The 25,300-nt window shown below is 58.6% G+C and overlaps 3 protein-coding genes and 1 non-coding gene across 4 annotated transcripts; 2 read left to right on the top strand and 2 right to left on the bottom strand.

Moving 5' to 3' along the window:
- The first annotated feature begins 133 nt into the window (after positions 1–133).
- Positions 134–2,861, top strand: RPS16 (ribosomal protein S16). Its single transcript, XM_012774635.3, has 5 exons — positions 134–287; positions 426–527; positions 2,309–2,405; positions 2,503–2,550; positions 2,655–2,861. The coding sequence occupies exons 1-5, from the start codon at positions 240–242 to the stop codon at positions 2,798–2,800; spliced, it is 441 nt and encodes a 146-aa protein (XP_012630089.1). The 5' UTR covers positions 134–239; the 3' UTR covers positions 2,801–2,861.
- Positions 2,862–8,840: 5,979 nt separating this feature from the next.
- On the bottom strand, positions 8,841–17,786 carry PLEKHG2 (pleckstrin homology and RhoGEF domain containing G2). The gene is made up of 18 exons (XM_020283445.2): positions 17,192–17,786; positions 16,120–16,388; positions 15,946–16,046; positions 15,076–15,142; positions 14,904–14,950; positions 14,511–14,661; positions 14,056–14,193; positions 13,680–13,880; positions 13,190–13,282; positions 13,013–13,099; positions 12,590–12,623; positions 12,397–12,498; positions 12,251–12,298; positions 12,132–12,170; positions 11,976–11,992; positions 11,664–11,840; positions 10,623–11,538; positions 8,841–10,542 (listed from the first exon to the last, which is right to left on the bottom strand). Exons 1-18 carry the CDS (start codon positions 17,298–17,300, stop codon positions 9,041–9,043), a joined length of 4,098 nt encoding a protein of 1,365 aa, XP_020139034.2. The 5' UTR covers positions 17,301–17,786; the 3' UTR covers positions 8,841–9,040.
- A 1,291-nt stretch (positions 17,787–19,077) lies between these two features.
- Positions 19,078–19,170, top strand: TRNAI-UAU (transfer RNA isoleucine (anticodon UAU)). The gene is given in 2 exon segments: positions 19,078–19,115; positions 19,135–19,170. It is a non-coding gene; the product is annotated as a tRNA-Ile (tRNA).
- Positions 19,171–22,284: 3,114 nt separating this feature from the next.
- ZFP36 (ZFP36 zinc finger CCCH-type) lies at positions 22,285–24,770 on the bottom strand. The gene is made up of 2 exons (XM_012774638.2): positions 24,689–24,770; positions 22,285–23,927 (listed from the first exon to the last, which is right to left on the bottom strand). The coding sequence occupies exons 1-2, from the start codon at positions 24,728–24,730 to the stop codon at positions 22,971–22,973; spliced, it is 999 nt and encodes a 332-aa protein (XP_012630092.2). The 5' UTR covers positions 24,731–24,770; the 3' UTR covers positions 22,285–22,970.
- Between the last annotated feature and the right edge of the window lie 530 nt (positions 24,771–25,300).

Genomic DNA, 25,300 nt, shown 5'->3' with positions numbered 1-25,300 from the left:
AGGTCCCGCCCCTTCCGCCTCCCAGGTCCCGCCCTCTTTGAGCTCCCGGCGGCCTTCCCGCCGCTAATCATAGGCCCCGCCCCCTACTTACAACGTGAGCCGTAAAGCTCCATCCTGTCGCGACGCCGCGCTCAAGGCGCCTGCGCAAACCCTGAAAAGCGTTCTGGTTAGGCCTAGGCTTTCCTTTTCCGGTTGTGGAGCCGCGCGGTGAGCATCTTTAGTCCACGCCCGAAGTAACCATGCCGTCCAAGGGCCCGTTGCAGTCCGTGCAGGTTTTCGGACGCAAGGTAGGCCGAACGTCTGATGGGAGGGGTCGGCAAAGACCGGGGTCTGGGAAAAGCCTATGGGCAGGAATCTGGGGTCGGCCCGGGAGCCGGGGCCCGCCCAAATCTCACGCGGCCCGGCTATTTCTTGTCTTCCCACAGAAAACGGCCACAGCCGTGGCGCACTGCAAACGCGGCAATGGCCTCATCAAGGTGAACGGGCGGCCCCTGGAGATGATTGAGCCGCGCACGCTGCAATACAAGGTGCTGGGATCGGGGACGGGCGTTGAGTGGAGGACTCTTGGAGACGGAGATGTAGCTCTTGGAAGCTGAAGAGAGTTGGTATCAACAGTGAGATGTTTAGAAGCTGAGTTGGAGGTAGAAAAGTAGGATGTTTGGCAGTAGAGGTAGGCTTGAGAGTCAGAAGATGTAAAAACTGAGTTAAGAGACTTAAAACATGGGTGTCGAACATTAAAGGGTTGCCTTGAAACGTGGGTGATTTGGAAGCCCACCCAACTGTAAGGACCCAGGTAGCACGGGGAACACTAGATTATGTGACCTTATGGTATGTTTTCACTCTTAGAGTATAGATTTTTCTGAAGACAGAAACCAGTGTTTTGTTTCAGACAAATCTTAAGTGTCTAAAGCAGGTTTTGGATACTGTAGGTGTTTGATAAGTATTAAAAGAACTTGAATTTGGGCTGTTTAAATGTTTGCCTGTGAAAAGGGGTTCCTTATCTCCTTATTTGGGCCTCTCGGTTTCTTTGGCTCAGAGTGGAGAGACCAGGGTCTGATTTCTGCTTGTACCTGTTATTTCATGCAAGTGATCATTTTACAGATGGTGTGGGTTCACCATCTGTAAAATGATGATAGTTTTTGTCCTGAAGCATTGTGAGAGTAAGTTAAGGTTCTTTTTGTAAGCTTGACATGTATGAAGACGTATTCATTTCTTCTTAAAGCCCATCGCTTTTAAAAGGAAAGAATATTGGCTGGTCTGATGACAGTGGGTTATCAGAACTTATTAACATTAGTGTCACTAAAGTTGGTATTCAACTCCTCCCCCCTGCTAAATTTGACTGGCTTAAAAAAAGAAAAGAAAAGAATATCTACATTGCAGGGTCAGTTAGAATTTAATAAGAAACATCTCTTTGTGTAGCAGATGTGGAATAAGTGATTTATTTTTATTGGCTGTCAGTTTATTTGAAGCATTTGTGTGTATACCCAATGGTGAGTTTGGGGGACACAGCCACAACAGTGACCCAGATGGCCCCTTGTGGAACTCGAAGTCTAGTGGTGAAGATGGACTGGACCAAATACCAGAAACTGATCCAAAGTAGTCAGGGCTGGGATGTGGATCCCAGCGAAGGCTTCAAAAAGGAGTCAGAAGGAGACCTGTGAGATGAGGCTGAAGGTCAGCAAAGCAGAACTGTCCAAGCTGGGTGTAGTGATACTTGCCTTTGGTCCCAGCTGCTGAGGCTGAGGCAGGAGTTTGAGACTAGCTTGGGCAGCACAGGGAGACACCATCTCTTTAAAAAAAAAAAAAGGCAGAGGTCACTGGCAAAAGACCTAGAGCTAGTAAGGGAAGGACATAGCACAGGTTGTGGTGTAATTAATTGTAATTTCTCTGCGAATTGGTGTGAGGCTCAGAGGGCAGAAAGTTCAGGTAGGGAACCCAAAAACACCTGAACAGTCCAGGAATGGCTTTCCATTGTGTGAAACAGCCTTAGTGGTTGCTTTAGACTGCTCCTTGACTGTTAAGCATTCTAAGAACCGGTCTTAGAGGTGAGGAATCTGAGGTTCAGAGAGGGGTACAAGTAGGAGGGAGCCCAGATCCGGTTTCCTTTCTTGTCAATTCAACAGTCTCTTGTTTGGCTGCTTTAAATCTTCCCTTCTCCCCTTGCTCTGTAGAGGGGCCTGTGACCCACTTCCACTAGTACGTTGAGGCTGGTGGTAGCAGAAGCCACACAATAGAGGAGTGCTCAGTGAGACGGCTAAGCTGCCCAGGTTGTGGTGTAAAACTTTACTCATACTCTGTGTTCGTCTAGCTACTGGAACCTGTTCTGCTTCTGGGCAAGGAGCGGTTCGCTGGTGTGGACATCCGTGTCCGTGTGAAGGGTGGTGGTCATGTGGCCCAGATTTATGGTGAGTCTCAGGAACTGGGTGTGTGGCTCTGGGAGCAGGGCCCTAGTCTTTGGCCTTCACAAAGCTCATGTACCCTTTTATCGTGTCTTCCTTGCAGCGATCCGTCAGTCCATCTCCAAAGCCCTGGTGGCCTATTACCAAAAATGTGAGTGAGAATGGGTCCTTCCCTTTGGGTGGGTGGGTGTGTGGGGACCAAGTCAAGGACTTCCCTGTGATTATCGGAATCTCTGCCCCTACTGTCATCTTCAGATGTGGATGAGGCTTCCAAGAAGGAGATCAAAGACATCCTCATCCAGTATGATCGGACCCTGCTGGTAGCTGACCCCCGTCGCTGCGAATCCAAAAAGTTTGGAGGCCCTGGTGCCCGTGCTCGCTACCAGAAATCTTACCGATAAACCCATCACGAGGATTAGGGTTTACCTGTATAATAAAAAATGGTAGTAGGATTTTAAGGTTTTAAGGACTGTGTGTGGTCTTCTGTGGTAGTGGGTCTTTTACCAGGTGAAACACAGGAAACACCCTCAGCCTATTACCAGTCTGGATTTTAACCCTTCTCAGAAGTGATCACCCTGGGCTTAGTGTGGACAGGTAGGGGTGGCAGTGGCAGGTGGGGAGTCTCTGTCCACTTATGTCTCTGTTGAGTCTGGTGTGTAGGCAGGTCTTGGTGGATATGAGTTATTCTTGCGGGTTTGTTTGTTTTTTAGTACCTTTGCTGCTGGCATGTTAGGGACGAGCAGAAGAAATGTGTAAGATCAGTAATCTTTCAAAGATGATGAGAAACTACCTGGGTGAAATCTGTGAAGTCAGCAACTGAGGGCCATGTCTGTATTGGGAGAAGAATTTTTTTGAGACAAAGTCTCACTTTGTTGCCTGGGTTAGAGTGCCGTGGCGTCAGCCTAGCTCACAGCAACCTCAGACTCCTGGGCTCAAGCAATCCTCCTGCCTCAGCCTCCCGAGTAGCTGGGACTACAGGCATGCACCACCATGCCCGGCTGTTTTTCTATATATTTTTAGTTGGCCAATTAATTTCTATTTTTAGTAGAGACGGGGTCTCGCTCTTGCTCAGGCTGGTTTTTAACTCCTGACCTTCAGAGATCCACTCATCTCGGCCTCCCAAAGTGCTAGGATTACATGCAGTGAGCCACCATGCCTGGCTGAGAATATTTTTTAATTTCAACCTGTAGTGTAGGTGTTAAGACCTGGGAGGAGAGGGGACCCTCAGGTTTAAGAAACCCACATTCTGCCCAGTCACTAGCCAGGCCGGGTCAGCCTGCATTTCTGTTCTTTCCCATCAGGGTCTTTGTGTATCAGTCCCATGACTGGCTTCATCCTTTAGGTGTCAACAGTACCTTCTGGTGAAAGGACCTCCCTGGCCTCCTTAAGGCAGGTCCCCATTGTGCTCAGCGTGGCAGCTTTTTCTTTATGGGGTCTGAGGACTTGTCCATCTCTTGTGCCTGCCGTGTGATACGAGCCAGTGTACAGTGAGCTCTCAGCTGCTACCAGAGGCCACCACGCCAGGCTGTACCACGTGTTTCCATCGTAGACAGTTGTGTGGCACAGCACTGGTGTGGATGTAGGGAATACCTAAAAGTGAAGTGTTGCTTGTGGAGTAAGTCACCTTTAGGTGTTTCCCCCCCTTTTTTTGTAGAAGAGGAAAGGAAAAATATCAAGAAGTAGCTTGCCCAGGGGCACACGGTAAAAGGAAGACATGGCATTCAAAACACCACATGTAGTAGCCACCAAATTGTTATTAACTGACCAACACTTAAGTGCACATATAGTAACATTGAATGTCGGAGAGGAGGGTATATTCATACCTATTGGGTACAGTGTGCACCATCCGGGAGGGGGTCACGCTTGAAGCTCTGACTTGGGCAGAGGCAATATATGTAACCTAAACATTTGTACCCCCATAATATGCTGAAAGAAAAATAAAAAGTGGCATTGAGGCTTGGTACGGTGGCTCACACTTGTAATCCTAGCACTCTGGGAGGCGGAGATGGTAGATTGTTTGAGCTCAGGAGTTTGAGACCAACCTGAGTAAAAGTGAGACCCTGTCTCTACTAAAAATAGAAATTACTTGGACAGCTAAAAATATATAGGAAAACCCAGGGCAGGGTGTGGTGGCTCATGTCTGTAATCCTAGCACTCTGGGAGTTCAGGGTGGGCAGATAGCTCAAGGTCAGGAGTTCGAAATCAGCTTGAGCAAGAGCGAGACCCCGTCTCTACTAAAAATAGAAATTAATTGGCCAACTAAAAATATATAGAAAAACAGCCGGGCATAGTGGTGCATGCCTGTATTCCCAGCTACTAGGGAGGCTGAGGCAGAAGGATTGAGCCCAGGAGTTTGAGATTGCTGTGAGTGAGGCTGAAGCCACAGCACTATAGCCGGGGGAACAAAGTGAGACTGTCTCAAAAAAAAAAGTGGCATTCAGACAGGTATTTGAATTGTGGAAGAACCCAGGTTCTTAGCTCTATGTTAGGCTGCCAGAGATCCGCCCAGGATCCCCCATCCCTGCCATATGGCCCTCAATTTGGGGAGAGTGCCCAGGGTACCCCACTTAGGGGAAAAGCAGAGGGAGCTGTGGGACCCACAGAGGTACTTGACCTAGCCTGGAGAGGTCAAGTGGCCCACCCTCCTTGAGAGAGGACATCTGAGCCAGTATCTGCTAGAGTAGGAAATAAGCTGGGAGACCATGTCTTGTTGACTTGGTTTTCTGATGTTTATCTCCTTACTTATTGGCTTCCCTTGAGCCCCTGTGCTGATTTGAGGGCATTGCAATGACTACAGCACATTTCTCTTTCCCAAGAAGTCACAAACAACGGAAAAACTGCTGGAGTAGGAGTTGGGCAAGAAGTCCTCATTTGATGTCAAGGATAGATTCTTGGAAACTGCAACTTTAAGCAAAACATGAACATCAGGTCCTAGAACAACAGTGGTTTCCTTCAGTGTTGTTTCATCATAAGGAGGGAAAAAATGGTTTCATTATACAAATTTTCACTTAAAGTCACAGTTTCCAAACACCCATGGATGTTAAGTGAGCCTGTTGGGAAGTGCTGCGCTGGAATGTTGATTGAGGAAGAAAGTTTTACAACTTGAGACTTTCCATGCACTTGCCCTGTTTGTATGTACCTACGCTACTTGATACAATAGCCACAGAGGCCAGGTATGGCTACCACCCCGGACCACACTGACGACTGAACAACTCCATCATGGAGGAAAGTCCTAGGGGACAGCTCTGATTGGAGGAAACGCAAAAGTAAAGGAGGGTCATGGTGCACGAACTGGGTGCTAGGCTGTGTTGCTGGATGTATCTACATCTTTGTGAGCTTGGTGAGTGGGCGTCCCCGTATTATCTGAGAAAACCCCTACTAGCAAAATGTTCTGCAGCTTGCCAAGTTTTGCACTGGAGCTGCAGTTAACTTGGGTTAACTAGGTTTAGCTGGCATTAACCTGAATGTCCCAGAGAGCAGCAGGCACCACCCCTGTCCTTTTTTTTTTTTTTTTTTTTGAGACAGAGTCTCACTTTGTTGCCCAGGCTAGAGTGAATGCCATGGCGTCAGCCTAGCTCACAGCAACCTCAAACTTCTGGGCTCAAGCAATCCTGCTGCCTCAGCCTCCTGAGTAGCTGGGACTACAGGCATGCGCCACCATGCCCAGCTAATTTTTTCTATATATATTAGTTGGCCAATTTTTTTCTATTTATAGTAGAGACGGGTCTCACTCTTGCTCAGGCTGGTTTCGAACTCCTGACCTCGAGCGATCCGCCTGCCTCGGCCTCCCAGAGAGCTAGGATTACAGGCACACCCTTGTCCTTTTTGAGCCTGATTTGATTGTAGCTCTAAAGATGATTGGGCTGTCACTGGGGCAGGCCAGCAAGAAAGGTAATTCCTGAGGAGGTGGTGGAACTGGAGGGAGGGGCGGGCCTGGCGCCTGCGGTTCTCCCAGAGGGTCCACAGACCCCCTTATTGAGGCTCCTGGCTCCCTCCCAGGGCCACAGCTGGGACGCATCTGCAGAGGGGGCTCGCCTCTCCTTCCCCACTCCAGGCCTTGGAGGAGACGGCCCCTTCTCCCTCCCTGCCTCCTCAAATACCGGGAATTCCGGCGCCGCTGGGAGCCCGGGCCAGGCTGGGAACTTTCCTTCAGCAGGGAATGTGCAGCTGGAGGCGGCTGGGAATGCGCAGCTGGGGACGGAGGAGGGGAGGGCCGGCCTGGGTCCTGACCTCAGGAGGCTGCAACCACGGAGTCCTCGGTCACTTCAGGCTGAGGAGTCCACCTCAGCCACGACAGGGCCCCAGGACTCAGCCCAGGCCCTGGCGCACAGTAGCCAGCAGTAAACAATGAGTAGACACCAGCAGCTGACGTTTGTGGAGCCAGGCCTGTGTGGGCCACCGTCCTCAGCTGAGCAGCAGAACCCCCTGGGCCCACGGAGCACCGACCTACAAACATCAGGCGGGCAAGGCTGCATTCCCTCTTGTGTCCCCAGTGGCAAGAACACCAGGGACAGGATGCACAAACTGGAGAGCGCAGACCTGAGCCAGCCTGTGTGGATTCCAGTCCCAGCTCTGCCCCTGCCAGCTGTGCGACTGGGCAAGTTCCTTTTCTGCTCTATGCCTCAGTTCCCTCACTTGAGGATTAAGGCTGGGCGTGGTGGCTCACGCTTGTAATCCTAGCACTCTGGGAGGCCGAGGCAGGAGGATCGCTCAAGGTCAGGAGTTGGAGACCAACCTGAGCGAGACCTCCCATCTCTACTAAAAATAGAAAGAAATTAATTGGCCAACTAAAAATATACAGAAAAAATTAGTCGGGCATGGTGGCGCATGCCAGTAGTCCCAGCTACTCGGGAGGCTGAGGCAGGAGGATTGTTTGAGCCCAGGAGTTTGAGGTTGCTGTGAGCTAGGCTGATGCCACAGCATTCTAGCCCAGGCAACAGAGTGAGACTGTCTCAAAAAACAACCCATCCTCACTTACCTTTTAGGGCTGTTTTGAGGACTCACAGCCAATAAGTTCATATAAAGTGACTGTAAACTCATATGTCGTTAGTACTCAATATAACTCAGCTTTTTTGCTGTTAGCCGATTGCTAAATGTTCCGGTCCCTAGGCTCTTGCCCTGGAGGTTCTGATTCGGTAGGTTGGGACTAGATCCTGTAGGTCTGTGATTAGACCGATGACTCTCGTGTCGCAGGAAACACACTTGGGAAGCGAGAGCACACGCTCACTGAACCCTTACGATGCTCCTACGAGGCAGGAGCTCTTGTCCCCATTTTGTAGATGAGAAAACAGATTCAGAGGGAGGTCACACACCAAATAAGTAAAAAAGATGGGACTCAAATTCGTAGCTAAGACATGGGGGAGCTTGAGAATTCCAGGGGAAGATTAAACAGAAAATGTGCTAAACCACAAGAGGTTAGGTGTTTGATGCAGGCTAGTATCACCAAAGAAACTGCTTAAATTATGCTTCTCACTGGGCATAGCACTGCTGGAGCAAGGAGCAGAAGGATCCCAACATAAAAGCCTTTTGTCTCTACGGACCTCAGTTATGTGCAGGGGAGGGGGCACGTGGAGGAACTGTAGAGGCCTCAAATGGGGGGGAGAGTGACGGATCTGATGCATGTAGGTGGGCACAAGAATTGGGATATTCATGAGCATGGGGGTGAGGGTTGCCAAGGGAAATCGGACAGATGTGGGACGGACTTTTCCCTAAGCTCAAACCTGATCCACTCTGTTGTTAGCAAGGGACAGTCTCTGAAGGAAAGTAGTACCAAGACCCAGAAGAATCCAATTAAGGAGGGATGGGTGGCTTTAGAGATGGCTGGGTGGATGGACTGGGAGACGGTTGGGTGAATGAGGGGTATGGAGCTAGTATGGAAACTGAACAGATGGATGAATGGACACAGAGTAGGGAAGGAGGGATGGATGGCTGAATGGAAGGTGCTGGGTGAAGATGAGTGGGTGGGATGGGAGAGGGATGGATGGATTGATGGAGGATGGAATGCTGGATGGGGTCAGGATGATGGACGGATAGGGTAGAGACAGCTGGACAAGCAAGGCAGATGGGTGAGATAACAATCTTCTAGAAGAAGGATAGGTGGACGAAGGGGAGAGAGATGGCAGGACAGCTGGATGGACACATGAAGAGATGGCAGGGGCGGGGGCGGGGGCAATGACTGGGTGGGCACATGAACTGCTAAGGGAGTGAATTTCCAGGGGTCTACTTTGCCTTCCTGGATGTACATCAGTCCAGCAGTTCACAAACCCCGTGAAACCATATACCCATTTGTACAACTTGTAGTGGGTCCACTTTCTAATCATTCTTAAAGGAGTTTGAGATTCCCAGATTTCCAGAACCACTGATTTGTTCTTTGTCAGACCTTCCCATTCCTTATCATCTCCCGCCACCACCTCCAGAATGGAAAATACTCGTAATTCCACATTTATGAATGAATAAGATATTATGACATCCCCTTCCCCACCCTGCTGTATCAAGGCAAAAAGGGCCATTCACCAAGGCAGATACCCGGAGCTGCGGCAACTTTTAGATCTGTGTTCAGTGTCGGGACATCTGAGTGAAGTTCTGAGGGTCTGTGGCATCTGGCTTGCGTCCTCGCTTTCTGGGAAGTCTCGTGTCCCCACTCACGTGTGGAAAGGGGCATCCGGAGCCCCCTGGGCCCTGCGAAGGCCCACGGATTCCTGGGTGGGGGCCAGGAGAGCAGGGTGGTTCAACCTGACCTGGGCCTTGGCTGGCCGCAGCCGCCCCCCGCCCCCCACATGGATGCTGACCGTGGTGGCGTAGCTGAGCCGCCGGGCTGGGGGTGGCGGGGGCTGGGGTTGGGGCGGTGGCGAAGGTGCCCGGGACGTGGGGGCAGAGGAGGACCAGGGGCCCCGGGAGGCCTCTCCCCCAGGCCCCTGCCGCCGAGCCAGGCTCTGGCTGATGTACGAAGCTGCCAGGTATCTGGAGAGGGCAGCTGCGTTGGGGCCGAGGAGCTGGCGGCTGGGGGGCGGGGGGCTCTGGGGCGGGGTCAAGTCTGAAGACTCTGACCTGGCGACATGGGAGAATGAGTGGCCTCCTGGTTTGGACAAAGCCACAGTGGTCTGAACTGGGCCGGGGCACAGGCCCTGCGTGTCCAGAGAGCCTCCTTGCTCAGGTAAAGGCATGGCAGCCAGAACGGGGACATTTGTGAGGCTCTTCTGCTCCCGCAAGGGTGTGAGTTTTTGGACCTGTACATCTGAGAGGCTTTGCTCCTGAAGCAGAGGTGCAACAGCTGGACTCTGGGTGTCTGGGAGGCCTTGTGGTGGGGTCAAAGGTGTGACAGCGGGAGCCTGAACGTCTGGGAGGTCTTGGGGCGAAGACAGTGCGGTGTCGGCTGGGATGTGATGGTCGAGGTGGCTTCCGTGTGCAGGTGATGGTGAGGTACCGTGAACCTGAATGTCTGGGAGGTCACGTGGCAAGGGCAGTGGGGCGCGGGCTGGGATCTGGGGGTGCAGGCTGCTTCCACCCATTAGCAGAGGGCTGATGGCGTCACCGCAGACGGTGGCTGGGTCCTCAACATCCCTGGAACCTTGCTCAGTTACTGGGATGCTGGTTGTGCTCGGACTGTCTAGGTGGCCTTCCTGCTTGGGCACTGGTGCAGCGGCTGAAACCAGGACATCAGAACAACTCTGCACGGGCAAAGCTGCGGTGGCTAGAACTTGGCTGTCCACGTGGTGTCCCGGCTCAGGCAAAAAGGCGGTAGGTGGAACCTGTACATCCATGTGGCTTCCACACTCAGGCAAAGCGGTGGTAGCTGGAACTTGGATTTCCAAGTGGCCCTGATCAGACAAAGTGGTGACAGCTGGAACCTTGCTGTCTGGGGGGCCTTCCTGCTTGGGCAACGGGGTGGTGTCTGCAGCCTGGGTATCCTGCAGGCCTCCGTGCTCGGGCAAAGGGGTGGTAGCAGGAACGCGGATGCCCAGTTGGTCTTGCTCAGGCAAATCTGAAACATTCAGACCCTGGCCATCCAGGCGGCCTCCCTGCTTGGACAAAGGTGTGGCAGCCTGAACCTGGGCAGCAGGGCCCAGGGGGACAGATTCCTGAGCACAGGTCAGCGGGAAGGCCAGCTCACACACCAGCACGTGTCCAAAGGCAGGCAGGGGCCCTGTATACAAAAAGAAGATCGAGTCAGGACTGATGCCCACAGCTTGGGCCACCCCTGCCAACCACATAGCCAGACCTCACCTGGCTCAGCCTGCTCCTGGGACAGGCAGGGGGATGGCTGGGGTTGGGCGAGAACCCGCGGCCGGCGGCGGGGGGCGTTGGCTGATGCCCGCGTCTCCGCTCGCTGCATCTGCTGGATCCGCTCGCTGTAGAGCCGGGCCAACTCTCGCACCCGGGACGCTGCCCTCTCCGAACTCGGGGCTCCTGCCTTCCCACTCCTGCTGTCTCCACCCAGATCCGAATCCTCCAGGATCAGCAGTGGCTCTGGGAAGCCTGGCCGGGCCAGCTGTCCCTGCTCCAGTGCCTGCCAGGCGCTCCGGATTTCTGAGCAAGAGCGGAATTCCAGCTCCTCTGGGAATCCCTGATGTCGGCTGCTGTCCTGGGGCTGGAAATCTGGGAATGACACCCCTTCCTCATCCTCCTCCTGCCCTGCCCTGCTTCCTAGTGGGGGCTCTCCCAGTTTTCTGGGATTGCTTCCAGGAAACAGTTCTCTCCTGGAGGCTAGAACCTCAGCTGGCTCCTGCAGAGGTCCCTGGAGCCAGGCGTCACCGGGGAGGGCAGGAGAGCTGGAAAGACTGGGAATGTCGGGGACACTAGGTATGGCTGGAAGGCAGGGCATTTCAAAAACACTGGATATGTCAGAGAGACTAGGAAGGCGGGGAACTTCGGGAATTTCAGAATGGCCAGGAATTTCAGGGAGGTTGGGTACGTCAGGAATTTTGGTAAGGCAGGGAATGCTGGGAATTTCAGCTGCACTTGAACTTTCCAGCCCCTCTAGGACGTGGAGCGGGGAAGGCCCCCGTTCATCCATCTCCAGCTCTTCCTCCTCTTCCTCTTCTGAAGAGTCCCGGCTGGGCAGGGCTTGGAATGTGAGCGTCTCACTGTCACCCGGCACCTGGGAGTCTCCTAGGAACTTGGGAATGTCATGGGCGGATGGCTGTAGTGGGCACAGGGAAAGAGACCAAAGATTTCAGGCGGGGCTCACCCCGCCCCCCTGGGCCCCGGTCTGTGTCTGCCCAAGCCCAGAGCCCCAAGGTCACCATGATGGGACGCCCAGCTCACCTCTGGATCCCGAAGGCCTCTCTGGTTGAGCAATTCCAGGATTTCCTCAGTGATTGAGGTCCCAGAAGGGTCCAGCGTGGGGGGCCCGGCGTCCTCCAGCTCCTCCGGGGGTCCGGACGCTGGAACTGACCGCTGAGTTTCTGCCGGGGAGTAGAGCTCCCCTTCGCTGCCAGCGTGCTGGGGGGGGGGGGCGGAAGGGATGGAGGGCAAGAGCTGAGAAGCCTCCCCAGATGGAGGAATCTGAGCCCCACTCCCTTCTCCGTCAGACCCAGGGGTCCAGGCCCCCCGACCCTATCCCAGGATATCGCTTACCTTGAATCCAGGCTTGGCTGGGGATGGAGAGATGAGAAACAGAAAGAGTTAGTGATATATAGGGGAACGACAGTCACCCCTGAGAACTGGTGAGCTGCCCCGCCACCCTGGGGGACAGACAGCGATGGACCAGGCTGGGCTGGGGCAGTCACTGACCGTTCTGTGGGAACACGGCGTCGGGGTCCTTCACCGGCTCTGGGGGGGAGGACACAGTGATGTCAGGAGCCCAGATGCCACCCTGATCCCTCATTCACCTTTAGGTGGTAGGTACCTACCAGACTGCCTGCGGCCGCGGCGACTCACAGAAGGGCCAGGAGACGGAGCTACAGGGGAAGCGGGTCAGAGCCCACCATGAGCCCCGCTCCACCGTCCTGGGGGGCGGAGGGGGCTGGGGGGGTGACTCAGGGTTCCCCTCCTTTACCTGTGTTCCTCCGTCCAGGAGTGAAACTTCTAGCATCTCGAGGTCGGGGAGATCCAAGCGGGGGTGTCAGGGGCTCTGGGACAGGCTTACTTTTTGGAGCACCTGGAGGGAGAGTTTTGGGGCTAATAGCCTACTTTTTCTTACAAGTAATTCTTCTACTTCCACACCCTCCCGACCCAAGGCCCCAACTCACAGTGCACGCTGTTTTCAAGGAGAACTTGTTTTGCCTACAAGAGACGAGGAGGAGGGTTGAGCAGGTGAGTCTCCGAGCACCGCAGGGAGGATGCTCTGAGCACCAGGCATTGCCATTAATGGGGGCTTCTACAGGCCAGGCAAAGTACGTGGCTGATGACCACTAGTCCTCACCTCAACCCTAGGAGGTGATGCTATTATACCTGCAGGTGAGGAAACTGAGGCCCAGAGAGGTTAAGCTACTTGCCCAAGGTCACAAAGCAGAATGTGGCAGAGCTAGAATTCAAACCCAGTAAGCGTAATTCTGCACTCTCAGGGATCATGTTATAAAAGAACACCCCTGCACTCAGAGGGCCTTCTAGTACTCTCGGGGGAGAGGTGTCTCTGGCACCCCGAGGGCCCCCAGCTGTGGCAGGAGCTGTACCTTGGCAGGGATGGAGGCGGGGTGGTTCTCGAAGAAGAGGCGCTGCAGACAGTGAATCCACAGCCGCTTTTCTTCTTGGTTCTTGGCCTGGGGGTGGGGCGAGAGTGGGGTCAAGGAGCCAGTGTAGGGTCTCGGGGCTGGGGGGAGCCCTGCCGGCCCAGCCCACCCTGTGCTCACCTGGAGCAGGTGCCTGTGCTTGGGAATGGTCAGGTCAGACACCTTGAACCCTAGAGGGTCTCGCGGATTCTCGCTCACACTGAGGTTGCAGCACTGGATGGAGACAGGGCCCGCAGGCCCAGAGTGCTACCGTCAGATACCCGATAGGTGTGTGTGGAGCCGCACCCCCTAGGAAGAAGTGCCCCGTATGGCAGGTCCCCTTCCCCCCCTCAGCCAGGCTTGGCTCTGCTCTCTCCCTCCCCACCCTCGTGAAGACATTTGCCTGGGGGCAAATCCAGGTTCCCCCCTGCAAGCCTCCCTCCATCACTATCTCTGCAGCCCACTGGCCTCATCCCTCCTTATTAAGCCACGTTCCCAATCTTGAAGTCAAGAAAATGTGGGCCTTTTAAGCCAGGCTGTCCTCCGGCCCACCCCTTTAGGCATACGGGTATAGTACACGGAACACACCTCAAGGGTGGTATTCTGGCCTCACTCCCGTCCCCAGACTCACAAAGATGTGTCCTTTGTAGGTGTATTCCGGCCCCCGGCGCTTGGCCACGAGCAGCATCCGTGAGAACAGGAAGAGCAGCCGCTCGCCCCCTCGCAGCCGGGGGCCGCCCCCTCCGCCACCGCGGAACGCGCCCTCCAGCACCAGCTCCCCGAAAGCACTGAGCTCGGGGCCCGTCCAGCCACCCAGCCGCCGCTGCACTTCCTGCCGGACCCCGCCAGCGCGCAGGGCACAGAGACACGTGTGGGTAGGCGGCACGCACATCCATACACGCCAAGACGGGGGTTAGCAACGGGGCACGCTGTCCCAGCCAGCCCTCCGGGCTTCCTCTGAAGCACTGACACCCGCCCGCCCAGCCCCCAGCCCACCCTGGGGCCACCTGGAGGCGTGCGGCGTGCTCCTGCTTGCGCTTCATGTCATTGATGTACCAGGCAACCGCTGTCATGGACACAATAGCTTCCTCCACCGTCTCGCGACCCCCACTGCCTGTGCCCTCCGCCCAGTGCTTCCCCAGTTCCTGCCAGACGGCCACCAGGCACACAGGGAGGCGAGCAAGAGCATGACAGTGACCGCGGCCAGACAGAAACAGAAAGGTAGAGGCAGAGATGGAGAAAGAGACAGAAGGTGGGCTCAGCTGGGGCCCGTCCCCACTGCCAGCAAGACCCTCCCAGTTTCTAGGGACCAGATGCCCCCCAGGTGCACGGCTGGCCCCGAGAGCGGGAGGATGCGGGCCCTTGCCTTCCCAACTCGGGTCCACCCTCCAGGCACAGCAGCAGGTGGTCAGCGGACAGGACCTTGCCCGCCCCCAGCCGGGCGCCCAGGGCCACCGCTGACCTGCAGCAGCAGATGGTACTTGAGGATGCGCTGAACGGGTTTCAGCAGGAAGCTCTGCAGCGGCAGCGAGTGGCGAAGCTGGGCTTGGCGCTCCTGCAGCCACAGGGCTGCTGGCGGAGACAGCGACAGCTCCCGGAGGAGGGCCAGGGAGCTGGGGGCACAGCACAGGTCAGGGGGGCTGGCAGCTCCGGTGGGCGGGGCTCGAGGGGGTGAGGGAGTGGCCAGGGTTCAGGACAGTCAGGGTCTGGCAGGGTGAGGGGCAGTGGGGAGAGGTTGGTTACTGTCCTGGCCTGGCACGGGCTGGAGCTAGACGGGTTGGGGTGGAGGGACGTGGGCTGGCACATCAGCTCGTGGGCGCGGCCTGGGGCCCAGCAGGGGCTCCCCACCCCTCACCTCGGGTAGTTCATGCAGTACAATGTGTAGATGTCAAAATCCTCGCTCTGCGGGTGACATGGGAGTCAGGGAGACCCCAGGTCCCGGCTGCCCACGCCCCGCCTCCAGCCTAGCCTGGGCCTCTCCCCCTCCCCAGGCCCCAGCCCAGACCGAGGGCCCTGCCCCCGCTCACCCTCTGCACGAAGCACTCGGCGATGCCCCGTGCGCCGCTGCTGCCCTCCAAGTCCTCCAGCAGCTCACTGCGGGGAGAGGGCAAGGGTCAGGACCAGCCCCGCCTCGGTGACCCCCGCCATGGGAGGACTCCAGGAGGCAGACACCCCAACGGTCCACTGGGGCTGGGGGCTTAATGGTTGCCAGGATCTAAGGGGATGTCGTGTCCGGAGGAAGGGTCTCCAATGGCTACATGGGCGACCATAACCTGCTTGACTTTGACCTTGAACGGCATCACATTCCTTGGCCTGAAATCCAATCACAGCTGCTGTGAGCCTAGGGTAGTCATGTCATGTCCCAGAGAGGGGCGCCAGGGCCCTGGGGAGAGAGGTGCTGTGACCCCCACAGCTATGATGATCTTAAGATCCTGCTGTGATCCTGAGATCTTGTTGATCCTTGGACCCCAGAATCCTCTTTACTGGGGGGACCAACCATCCTGGTTGGTCAGGGACCGAGCAGTCCCCAGGATGAGGGACTTTCAGCGCTGAAACTGGGAAAGGTCCTGGCAAATCGGGACTTAAGTAGTCACACAAATGCTCACACTGTCCTGAGCTTCGGGCCCCACATGCTTCTCGGATTCATTGTGAGCCCAGACCTGATGGTACTGAGACCCCATCCCAATGCCTGGACCCTGTCCCCATATTTGGGCCTCATCCAGATCCTCTGACTCTTGTCTCCTCCACCACTCAGGTCCTTACACCGTGTCACGATCCCTGCCCAATGTCACGACACCCCCTGTAGCAGCTTGCACAGGGCACTGTGGGGCTGCAAGGTCTGGGTTAGGAGACAGCTCTCCCCGCCAGCCAGTGCCTCGCCGTCCCCCGCCGCAGACCTGCTGAACTCGTAGATGTCCTCGATGTTGGCGAACAGCGTGCCCACCTGCTCCACGCTCAGCCCCAGGACCCCGCCATCCAGCAGAGGGCCGAGGTAGTCCTGTGGAGACACCGGGTTGCAGGGGCACGAGGGGCGCCCGGGTCCCCGCTGCCCTCAGGTGCTGGCCCCTCACCTCCACGATGCTGCGCAGGTCCCGGACATAGGCCCGCTCCGTCTCCACGATCTCTCGGGCCACTCGCTCCAGCCTCGAGGGTTTTGCTGAACCCGGGGTCCCCACAGGCGACAGATGCAGGCGGATAGGGGGCCCCGGGAGGGGCTCTGGCCTGGAGGCTGAGCAGGCTGGGGGAGGCCCTGGGGCGGGGTCCCCCTCAGAGCCCACTGTGCTCAGAGAGGTGGAGCTCCCAGAACCCCGGGGGGAGGCCATGGCGGGGGCTGCAGGTGCTGCTGGGGTGGGGAACAGGAGGTCAGGGAAGGTCTCCAAGTGTCACCTCCCACAGCCCTTCATGCATTCTGCCCCCACACCCACCCACACCTGGTCGACAGCTTTCCCATGGCCCTGCTCCCCTCCCCGCTGCCCTGCCTTGGTCCAGTCTCCCATCAGGATCCTCTCCAGCCTTCTGCCCTCAATCCCTCTAATCCACCTCCATGCGTCAGCCAGGGAGATCTTTATTAATTTGACCATCTGAGCCTGTCACTCCCACAAGTGTAACCACTTCACACCCTCAAGATAAAAGTCCAAACTCTTTAGCTCCACGGGGCCCTGCGCAACGTGGCCACTACAGATCTCCCCAGCCAGCTCTCTTGCCACGCCACACCTCTTCTTCCAGTCCCTGTTCCAGTCACACTCAGCTTCTTCAGTTACTTAAACAAGCAGCCTTTGCTCACCTCAGGGCCTTTGCACATACTGTTTCCTGCATATGGAATACTCTTCCCTGTCTCTGCCTAACTTTTTCCTCCTCATCTTCCAATTCTCAGTTTGCACCTCCAGGAAGCCCCCCTGACTTACCAGCCTGGGCTCTCACAGCCACCCTTGGGCTTTCCCCACCACAGCCCTGTCACTCCCCTGGGCTTCCCCCTCTGGCCTGTCACTGACTGGGGATGGGCCTGCCTCCCCACCAGACTCGAGCTTTGCCCGTGCCCGTGGGGCTGGGGTGGTCTTGGTCCCGCTGCGCCAGGCCAGCCTGCAGCGTCGAGAGTGAAGAAGGAACAAGGGGCCACAGGCTCGGCCCGCGTCCCGCGCTCACCTGTCCGAGTGTCACACTCGGTCGCACAGTCACACACTTCACCTCTGCGGCCACACCCGGGGCTGGGGCTAGGTTTGGGCCGGCTCGGGGCGCGGGCTCCCTCAGGCATGGCTGGGCGGCGCGGCGGGCCTGCAGAGAGACCCGCGGCTCGGAGACCCGGACCCCATGGGCTCCCGGCCGCCGCGCTCAGTCGGGGGCTGGGAGGCGGGAGCGCAGTCTAAACCCAGGGAGGGGCCCCTGGGAGTAAGTAGCGGGGGAGGCGCAGGCACGGTGACAGAAAGAGGGGGACCAGGAGAGGGAACCCAGAGAAGAAGATGGAAAGGCTGAGACAAAGAGGGGGAAGCCTGCAGTCGCGGGAGCTGGGAGCCCGGCCGTCCGGGCGCGGGCTCGGGATCCTGGGAACGCTGGGGCTCCGGCTGGAGCGGAGGGCGAGGGGCAGGGCTGGGAAAAGCCGTGGGCGGGAGGCCGCGGGTCCCAGGGGAGGGCGGAGGCTGGGGACCGGATGCCAGGGTCCTGCAGACGGCGCCCTCCCCCGCCAGGGGCTGCGCGCCGGGGCGCTGGCCCAGCCCTCGAAGCCCTCCGGCCGGTGCCCCGCGACCCGACCGCCGCCCCCGCCGCAGGCTCCCCAGCGCCGGCCCGCACCCCCGCCGCCCCGCGCCCCGCCGCGCTCGGGCTCGCCCCGCCGGCACGCCCCCTCATTGTTCAGCCGCGGCGCCGCCCCCCGCCCGGCCGCCGGGCCCTCGCCTCCCCCTCACCTCCCCGGGCGGCCCGGGCGGCCGGCTTCCTATTCGGCGCGAGCGCGTCCCCGGGGAGTGCGGAGCCCAGACTCGGGCCGGGCACTTCGGGCCTCGGGCTGCGGGAACCAGAGTGCGGGCCTCCGGCGCGCGGTCCCGCAGCCCCGCCTCTCGGCGTCCGCGGCCGGGCTGGTTCCAGGAGCCGCGACTCCGGAGTCCGAGACGGGGCGCTGGCGACCCGAGTTCCGGGGTCCCCTAGGTAGGGCCCCTAGGCAGGGCGGCGCTGTGGGGGCGGGTCCGCGGGCTTCCCCAGCTCTAGCGGCGGGGATCGAACCGCCGCCGGGCGCCAGCCAGGGGCCCCGAGCCCGGGTCCCCGCGAGCGGTCGACGCGGCAGCCCACAGCCTGGTCGGAGCGCCGCAGACCTGGCGCCCGAGTCCCTCCAACCTGGGGTCTCGGGATCGGATCTCCGGGAACCCTGGAGGGACCCTGCGGCCCCGGATCCTGACCTCGCCCAGCCGGGCTGCGGGACGCCCGGCCGCCAGAGTCCCGCGGGGCTGAGCTCCCCGGCTCCCGGGCTCCAGGAGGGGGCGCTGGGCGCTTGGCTGTCTGAAGTTCTCTAGCCTGGGCGCCGGGCCTGGGTTTCGGGGTCTCTCAAGACGCGAGGCGCAAATTCCGGGCGCCCGGGTCCGAGATTTTGGACCCCTCCGGCTCCTGGGTGGGTGGCATGGCGGCGGCACCACATCTGGGGCTGGGGAGTCCGGTCCAGATGTGGGGCGGGGGGCGGTCGCCCGGGGCTTCCCCTCCCCCCGGCCGCTCGGGCTCACATCCTGTTCCCGCCCGTGGGGGGGAGGGGCCACCTTCCGGCCGGCCAGCCAGCGAAGGGTTAAGACCCCTCCTCCCCTGGTTCTGAATATTCATGAGGAGGCGAGTCCCCAGGCAGGCTACTCCCTCACATTCCAAGCGCCTCGCTGACTTTTCCCTTTTACAGCAAGGGCCTGCGAAGCGTGAGAAGCCGGAACCGTTCGTGCGCTTTCTCCTATTGGTTAAACCGGAGATTTCTATTTGCATATGTAACACAAGGCGGAGCTGGCCAGTGAGGTCACATGGCTATGAATGACTGAAGTAATCTGTGGCGCAGGGGTGCGGCCGAAGCTCCAGTGGCGCAATCGGTTAGCGCGCGGTACTTATATGACAGTGCGAGCGGAGCAATGCCGAGGTTGTGAGTTCGATCCTCACCTGGAGCACTTTTAGTTCTCACCAGATCATTATAAATTTATATGTCATGTAAAGCTACCAAAATATCTACGTCACTTGCGGTGGGTCCCCACCCTTTTGGGCACCAAGGACTGGTTTCATGGAAGCCAATCTTTCTGGGGAGGGCGGGGATGGGGAGGGGAGGCGGAGCTCAGGCGGTGATGCGAGCGATGGGGAGCGGTGGTAAATACAGAAGCCCGGCTTCGCTCCTTCGGTCACTGCTCACCTTCTGCAGTGCGGCCCCGTGCCCCCGCTCCCTGAGTTTCATGGAAGACAATTTCTCCACCGACTGACGGGTGTGACGGCGGCGCAGCTCTGCGGCCCGGGGGTTGGGGATTGCAGACTCGGAGGAATGCACATTTCCACGTTGTGAATTTCCAGGCTTTGGGGCGGTCGTTCGGGTATTCTGTATGGCGGGAAGATGCCGTTTCCGTCCTAGCCGCCAGGGGGCGGCATCGCCTCTTATTAGATGCCTTGGGCGCTGAATGGAGTCTGCAAATGTCAGTTCAAGACTTTCGTAGAGACGTTTCTGGGCAAATTGTACATATAGTGCCTTTTTCTTTATGTTTTTCCGTCTTGGAGTTTTCCAACCCCTGTTGAAAACCAAAACTGCATTTCTTCTCTGTTTCTGAATCAATATTTTTTTTCCATTAAATATTGAATACTGTGTGCCTGGCTCCATTTAGGTGTGGCTAACACAGCAGTGACTCAGTAGACCCTTGTCCCAGGACTAGACATTCTAGCGGGGAGGCAGATTGCTATGAACGTGAGAATTAAGTACACTCTGTGTTAGCTAGCAATAAATGTCATGGGAAAAGGAAAGCAGGGAGGATGGGGGAGTGGGAGACGGGGTGTGGGTTGCAATAGTAGTGGTCAAGGACAGTCTCACTGAGAAGGCAACATTTGAGCAGAGACCTGAAGGAGGAGAGGGAGCCATGAGGACCCCAGGGGGTGTGTTCTAGGCAAAGGGAACAAACAGCTAGTGCAAAGGCCCTGTGGCTGAAGCATGCCAGACTAGACTTGTTGGTGGAGCAGTTTGGAAGCCACTGTAACTAGGGACAGAGGGGGAGGGTAGGAGCCAGGAGCCAGACTGCAGTTCATGTGGAGAGGACTTAGGACTTTGACTTTTATGTGAACTGACTCAGGTCTCCTAACAGGTTTCCTTTGGTTGTCCCCCTGTGTGGGGGTTGGGGGGGAGGGAAAGAGATCAGGGGCAGAGGCAGGTGCAGAGACTGGGGGAGCGAGGGACAGCTGCTACGAAGGTACAAGTGGATTAGGTCCACAGTGAGCATCATGGGGGATGGGGACTCGAAGGTAGACTCTAGATCTATTGTTTTAAAGAGATGGGGTCTTGCTCTGTCACCCAGGCTAATGTTCAGTGTGCCAATCACAGATCACTGCTGCCTTGAACCACAAGGCTCCAGCCATCCTCCCACTCAGCCTTCCTAGTAGCTAGGATTATTTTTTTTAGACATAGAAGGGGTCTTGTTATGTTGCCCAGGCTGGTTTCAAACTCCTGGCTTCAAGCTATTCTCCCACCTCTCCCCTCCTGCCTCCTGCCTCTCCAGCCAGTAGATATTTTAAGGGTAGATGAGACAGGATTGCTGTTGGCTGGGGTGTGCATTTGAGAGAGGAGTCAAAAGGACTCCCACGTATGTGGCCTGAGCACTGGTTAGCTGGTGGTAGGTGTCATTTTCTTACATGAGAGTTTTTTTTCGTTTTGTTTTGTTTTGTTGGAAGGGCAGAGAATCTGTTTGGCTGAAGGAAGGACCAGAGATGTCTTTCTTGTGCTTCCTGCAAACGTCTCTGCATCGCTTGCTCTTGCTCTCTGCCTCTCCAAAGCCTTTGGGTCTCTGGGTTTCTAGCTCCTTCTCTCTCCTAACCCTTTCCTACACTTCAGGGCCGGAGCCCTTTCCCACAAGGGAGGCTGTTTCCAGGAAGAGGAGACCAAAGGTCTAAGTATGCCAGTGGGCGGGAGGAGAGGGCCAGGGAAGCAGGAGAAGGCAAGGGGGGTTTGAGGAGGGGAAAGGGGAGGATGAGGAGGGGTTGGGGAAGGGAAGGGGACAATGCGGAGGGAGAGGGCAGGGAAAGGGTGGAGAGGAGGGACCATGGCAAGAAGAAAAGAATGACTGGAAGGAGAGGAGGGGTGAGGGACAAGAGGAAGAGGAGGCTGCAAGGCAGGGGGAGAGGAGGAACGGGGCAGGGGTGGAGTTGGAGAGGGGGAGAGAACAGAAGGGGGAGCAGGAGGGTGCAGAGAGGAGGAAGTGAGAGGGAGGAGGAGGGGTGAGTGTGGAGAAGGGAGGAGAGGAGGGGAAGTTGGGCGGAGGAGGGGAGAGGGGAGGGGGTCGAGGGAGGGGCGCGGCGCTGACGCAGGGCGGCTTCCGGGCGCGGGCTCCCCCGGCCGGGGGGCGGCGCCCGCGGCCTCTCGCCTTGTATGGTCGGGGACGCGCGGCCGCGGCCCGCGCTCGCGGGTCTCGCGAGGCCGGCCCGGGTCGGAGTCGGAGGCCTGGGGCTCCCGGAACTCCGAACGCCCAGCGTCCCAGCAGGCCTCCATGCTGCCACTCCGCGGTCCCCGCGTCCCCGCCGTCTGCGACCCTGAGATTCCAGGGCGCTGAGACTCTAGAATCGAGACCCCAAAGCCTCTCTCCCCAACAGTCCACACAGTCGGGAGTCCCGCAGCCCCTCGGGTCCCGAAGGGCCGCACCCGCCCCCCGCAGCGCGGCCGCCCCGCCCGCCGGCTCGCGCCGGCACATTCCGTCCTCCCCGCCCGGCCCCGCCCGCGGCCTGGCCCCGCGGGGACGGAAACATCCCGTCCCCGTCCCCGCCCGCGCGCTGGGCCGAGGAGCCCGAGACAGGACGCGGGCGCCGCGCCCCCGACGCCGGGAACAAGCTCTCCCGGCTCCCACCCGGTGACCTCACCTGGCCCCGCCCTCGCAGGTGGCCGGCCGGGCCCGGTGACGTCACTTCCTGCCAGGTAAGCGCCGCAGGGCGGCTCAGCTCAGGGAAGGACTTTGGAGGAACCAACTGACTTCAAAAAAAAAAAAGTCACACCATCCCTCCCCTCTCTTCACAGCCTCTAGCTGGAGGAAGAGCCAGGATTCCAGTTCACACGCAGATTTCTTTTATTTAAAAATTCCAAAAAATCCACAAAAATAGACATTTAAGGTAACAATATATATTACTTAATATATTATTGTAGTATACTTATAACAATAATTATGCCATCGTTTCCAACATTACAAAAAAAGAGGAAGTAAAATACAAGGGAAGCAGACAAACCGATATATATAAATACTATAAAATCTTATTAGAATAAATAACGTCATAAATAAAGGGCCCATCGATTTGGAGGAGGGGTTTGGCAATGGCTTTGGCTACTTGCTTTTGGAGGGAAATATGAGCACCAGGATTCCCCCTCGGGGGAGGTTCCAGTCACCCCAGGCACTGGAACCTCAAGTCTAGGCAAAGTGGGGAGGGGCCTGTTTTCACAGCACGTGTAAGATCCCGGGAGACAGATGTGGGCAGGGGGAGATGGGGAGGGAGGACTCATTGCCTCCCTCACATATGCTACAGTTTTGGTTTTTTTAAAAAAACAAGAACCCCAGAAAACACAGCGTCCCCCAACACCATGAACACTGAGCTTGCACACTGAGGACCCGCCCCAGCGTGGGGTCAGGAGATAGGTTAATGCATTTTGGAAGGGGGGCTACTTAATTAAGAGTCCCCCAGGTCCCCACAGGAGGAGTGGCTCCCCTCAAGATCCAGCCGATCTGCACTGGGCAGGCGCTTGTCACTCAGAAACGGAGATGCGATTGAAGATGGGGAGTCTCCGGGGGGCTGTGGGTGCAGGTGGCTGGGGCGGCCCCAAAACCCCTGCCTCGAAGACAGGCGAGTCGGATCCCAAGCTGCTGCCGCTGCTGGTGCTGTCATCGGGGTCGGATCCCAGGGACTGTGTAGACGGGCTCCGAGCCAGGCCACCCAACAAAGGCCCCCAGATGCTGACAGGAGTGGCCCTTCGGCAGGAAGGGCAACAGGCTGGGGTGGGGTCTCTTCGTGCCACAGGGGTCCCAGGGGCAGCAGAGAAGGCGGAGGGTGAAAGCGGAAGGTCCCCATGTGGTGGGGGGGAGCTGGAGAGCGAGAAGGAGCACGAGGACAGGGACGGGCCGGCCAGGCCGGCGGGTGGCGGCGAGGTTCTGCGGCCGGAGGGCAGGCCGGAGAAGCTGATGCTCTGGCGGAGCACATGGGGCTGGCCCGGGGCGGCCAGGTCCTCGCTGGGGTTGTGGATGAAGTGGCAGCGTGAGCCGTAGGGGCAGCGGCCCTGGAGGTAGAACTTGTGGCAGAGTTCCGTCTTGTACTTGGGGTGGCGATTGGCCTGGCGCAGCTCCCCCAGGCCGTGGGCAAACTGGCACTTGGCGCCGTAGCGGCAGCGCCCGCTCTCGGAGAAGGTCCGGCACAGCTCGGTCTTGTAGCGGGACGACGCGGTGGCGGTCGCGGTGGGCGAGGTGGGCGAGGGCGACAGCTCGGCGCCCGAGCGGGGAGCCAGGGGTGCGAAGCCAGGGGGCGGGGGCACCCAGCCGCAGCTGCGGCCCTCCACCAGGCTGGTGGAGCGGCCGGGCAGGCGGGAGGTGACCCCAGCCGGGCTGGAGTCCGGTGAGCTCAGGCTCCAGAGTCCCGAGGGGCCCCAGCCTGGGCTGGGCTCGGTCCCTCCCTGGTCGGATGGCATGTCGGTGCCCAGCGACAGGAGGCTCTGTGGGAACAGGGGTCGGTTAAGACACCCGAAAACACAGGGCGACACCCCGCCCCAGCTGCGGGGCACTTCGAGAGCTGGCCGGGCCGGTTTGTGGGCTCCGGCCCGCGCCCCGCCCGGCCCGCAGGTAGCCCTGGTTCCGGATCCCGACCGGAGGCTCCACGTACTGAAGCCTGAAGCCTACCCCGAGGGACCCAGGGACCCCGGCCCCCCCGACTGGGTCAGGAGGGGGCCCCAAAGTCAGGGCGCACCTCCGTGTCCCAATTTTGAGCCTCTGGGCCTCCCCGGATATGACCCGCGGGCGGGTTCTCCAGTTTCACAACAGGAGGAGCCGGGCAAAGTTGACCCAGGACTCCGGATCCCCTCGGTTTGAGAGTCCCCAAAGAACTACGCGCAGGGGGTGGCGGGACAGCAGTCGGCCGCCCCCGCCCTGGGACTTCAGCCCCAGTTACGCCTCCGCGCGAAACCGCGCCCTCGGCAACTCCTCGAGCGAGCCAGGTGCGGGCCCGTTTCCGCCGCCTGACAGCCCTGCGCCGAGAAAAGTGCTCCGGCTTCCCGCCTCCAGGGCCGCCCGCCGTGTCTGGGCCGAGACCGGGGACAGGGTCGCTCAGTAAACCAGATCGCGACAATTAGGCAGCTCCGGGAAGGGCGGCAGGGGCCCGGCCGGGCCAGGAGGGAGGCAGGCGCCCGGCCGGCAGAGTCTGCGGGGCTAGAGCCAGGGACGCGTGCGGGCCCTGAGCGTGCGGCCGGCGGGGACTCACCTCGTAGAGGGCAGAGAGATCCATGGCGGCGCGAGTGGCCATGAGGGGATCGGCCGAAACTCGGAGCGCTGAAACCAGGCTGCGGCTGGCGGCGACAGCCCGCCTTTTAAAGCGGCGGGAGGCGGGCCGGGCCGGAGGCGGGGCCGGGGCGGGGCCGGGGGGCGCTTCCCGGACGCGCGCCCCCGGCGCAGCCCGGCGGCCCTGGGCCAGTTCCCTTCCGCCGGCCCCGCGCCAGGACGCGCCTGAGCTGCGCCCGCGGAGCGGCGCGACCGGGCGGGGACTGCGTGGGGTGGTGGGGGGGACCTGCCCAGTTTGCACGGCTGGAGACTTAGGCGCGGAGACGGGAACTGGGACGGAGGCGGGGGCAGAGGCCCAGGCCTGCGCGTGCCGGACAGACGGACACGGGCCCAGAGAGACTCGCGGGGTGGAAGACACAGAGACAGGGAGAGATGCAGAGAGAGACACAGAGGAAGGGAGAAATAGGCGAGGAGAGGAGGTGGCAGAGACGGTCCCAGAGAGACAAATTCAGGAGAAGCGAGACGGGAGGGTCACATAAAGAAACAAGAAAAAAAGGAGAAAAATAGAAACAAGCACCCACTGGAAGACAGGAAT

This window comes from Microcebus murinus, chromosome 16 (assembly GCF_040939455.1).
Source record: "Microcebus murinus isolate Inina chromosome 16, M.murinus_Inina_mat1.0, whole genome shotgun sequence".
Classification (NCBI taxonomy): domain Eukaryota; kingdom Metazoa; phylum Chordata; class Mammalia; order Primates; family Cheirogaleidae; genus Microcebus; species Microcebus murinus.
The sequence above is the reverse complement of the archived record's forward strand: the minus strand, read 5'-3'. Positions and strand labels throughout refer to the sequence as shown.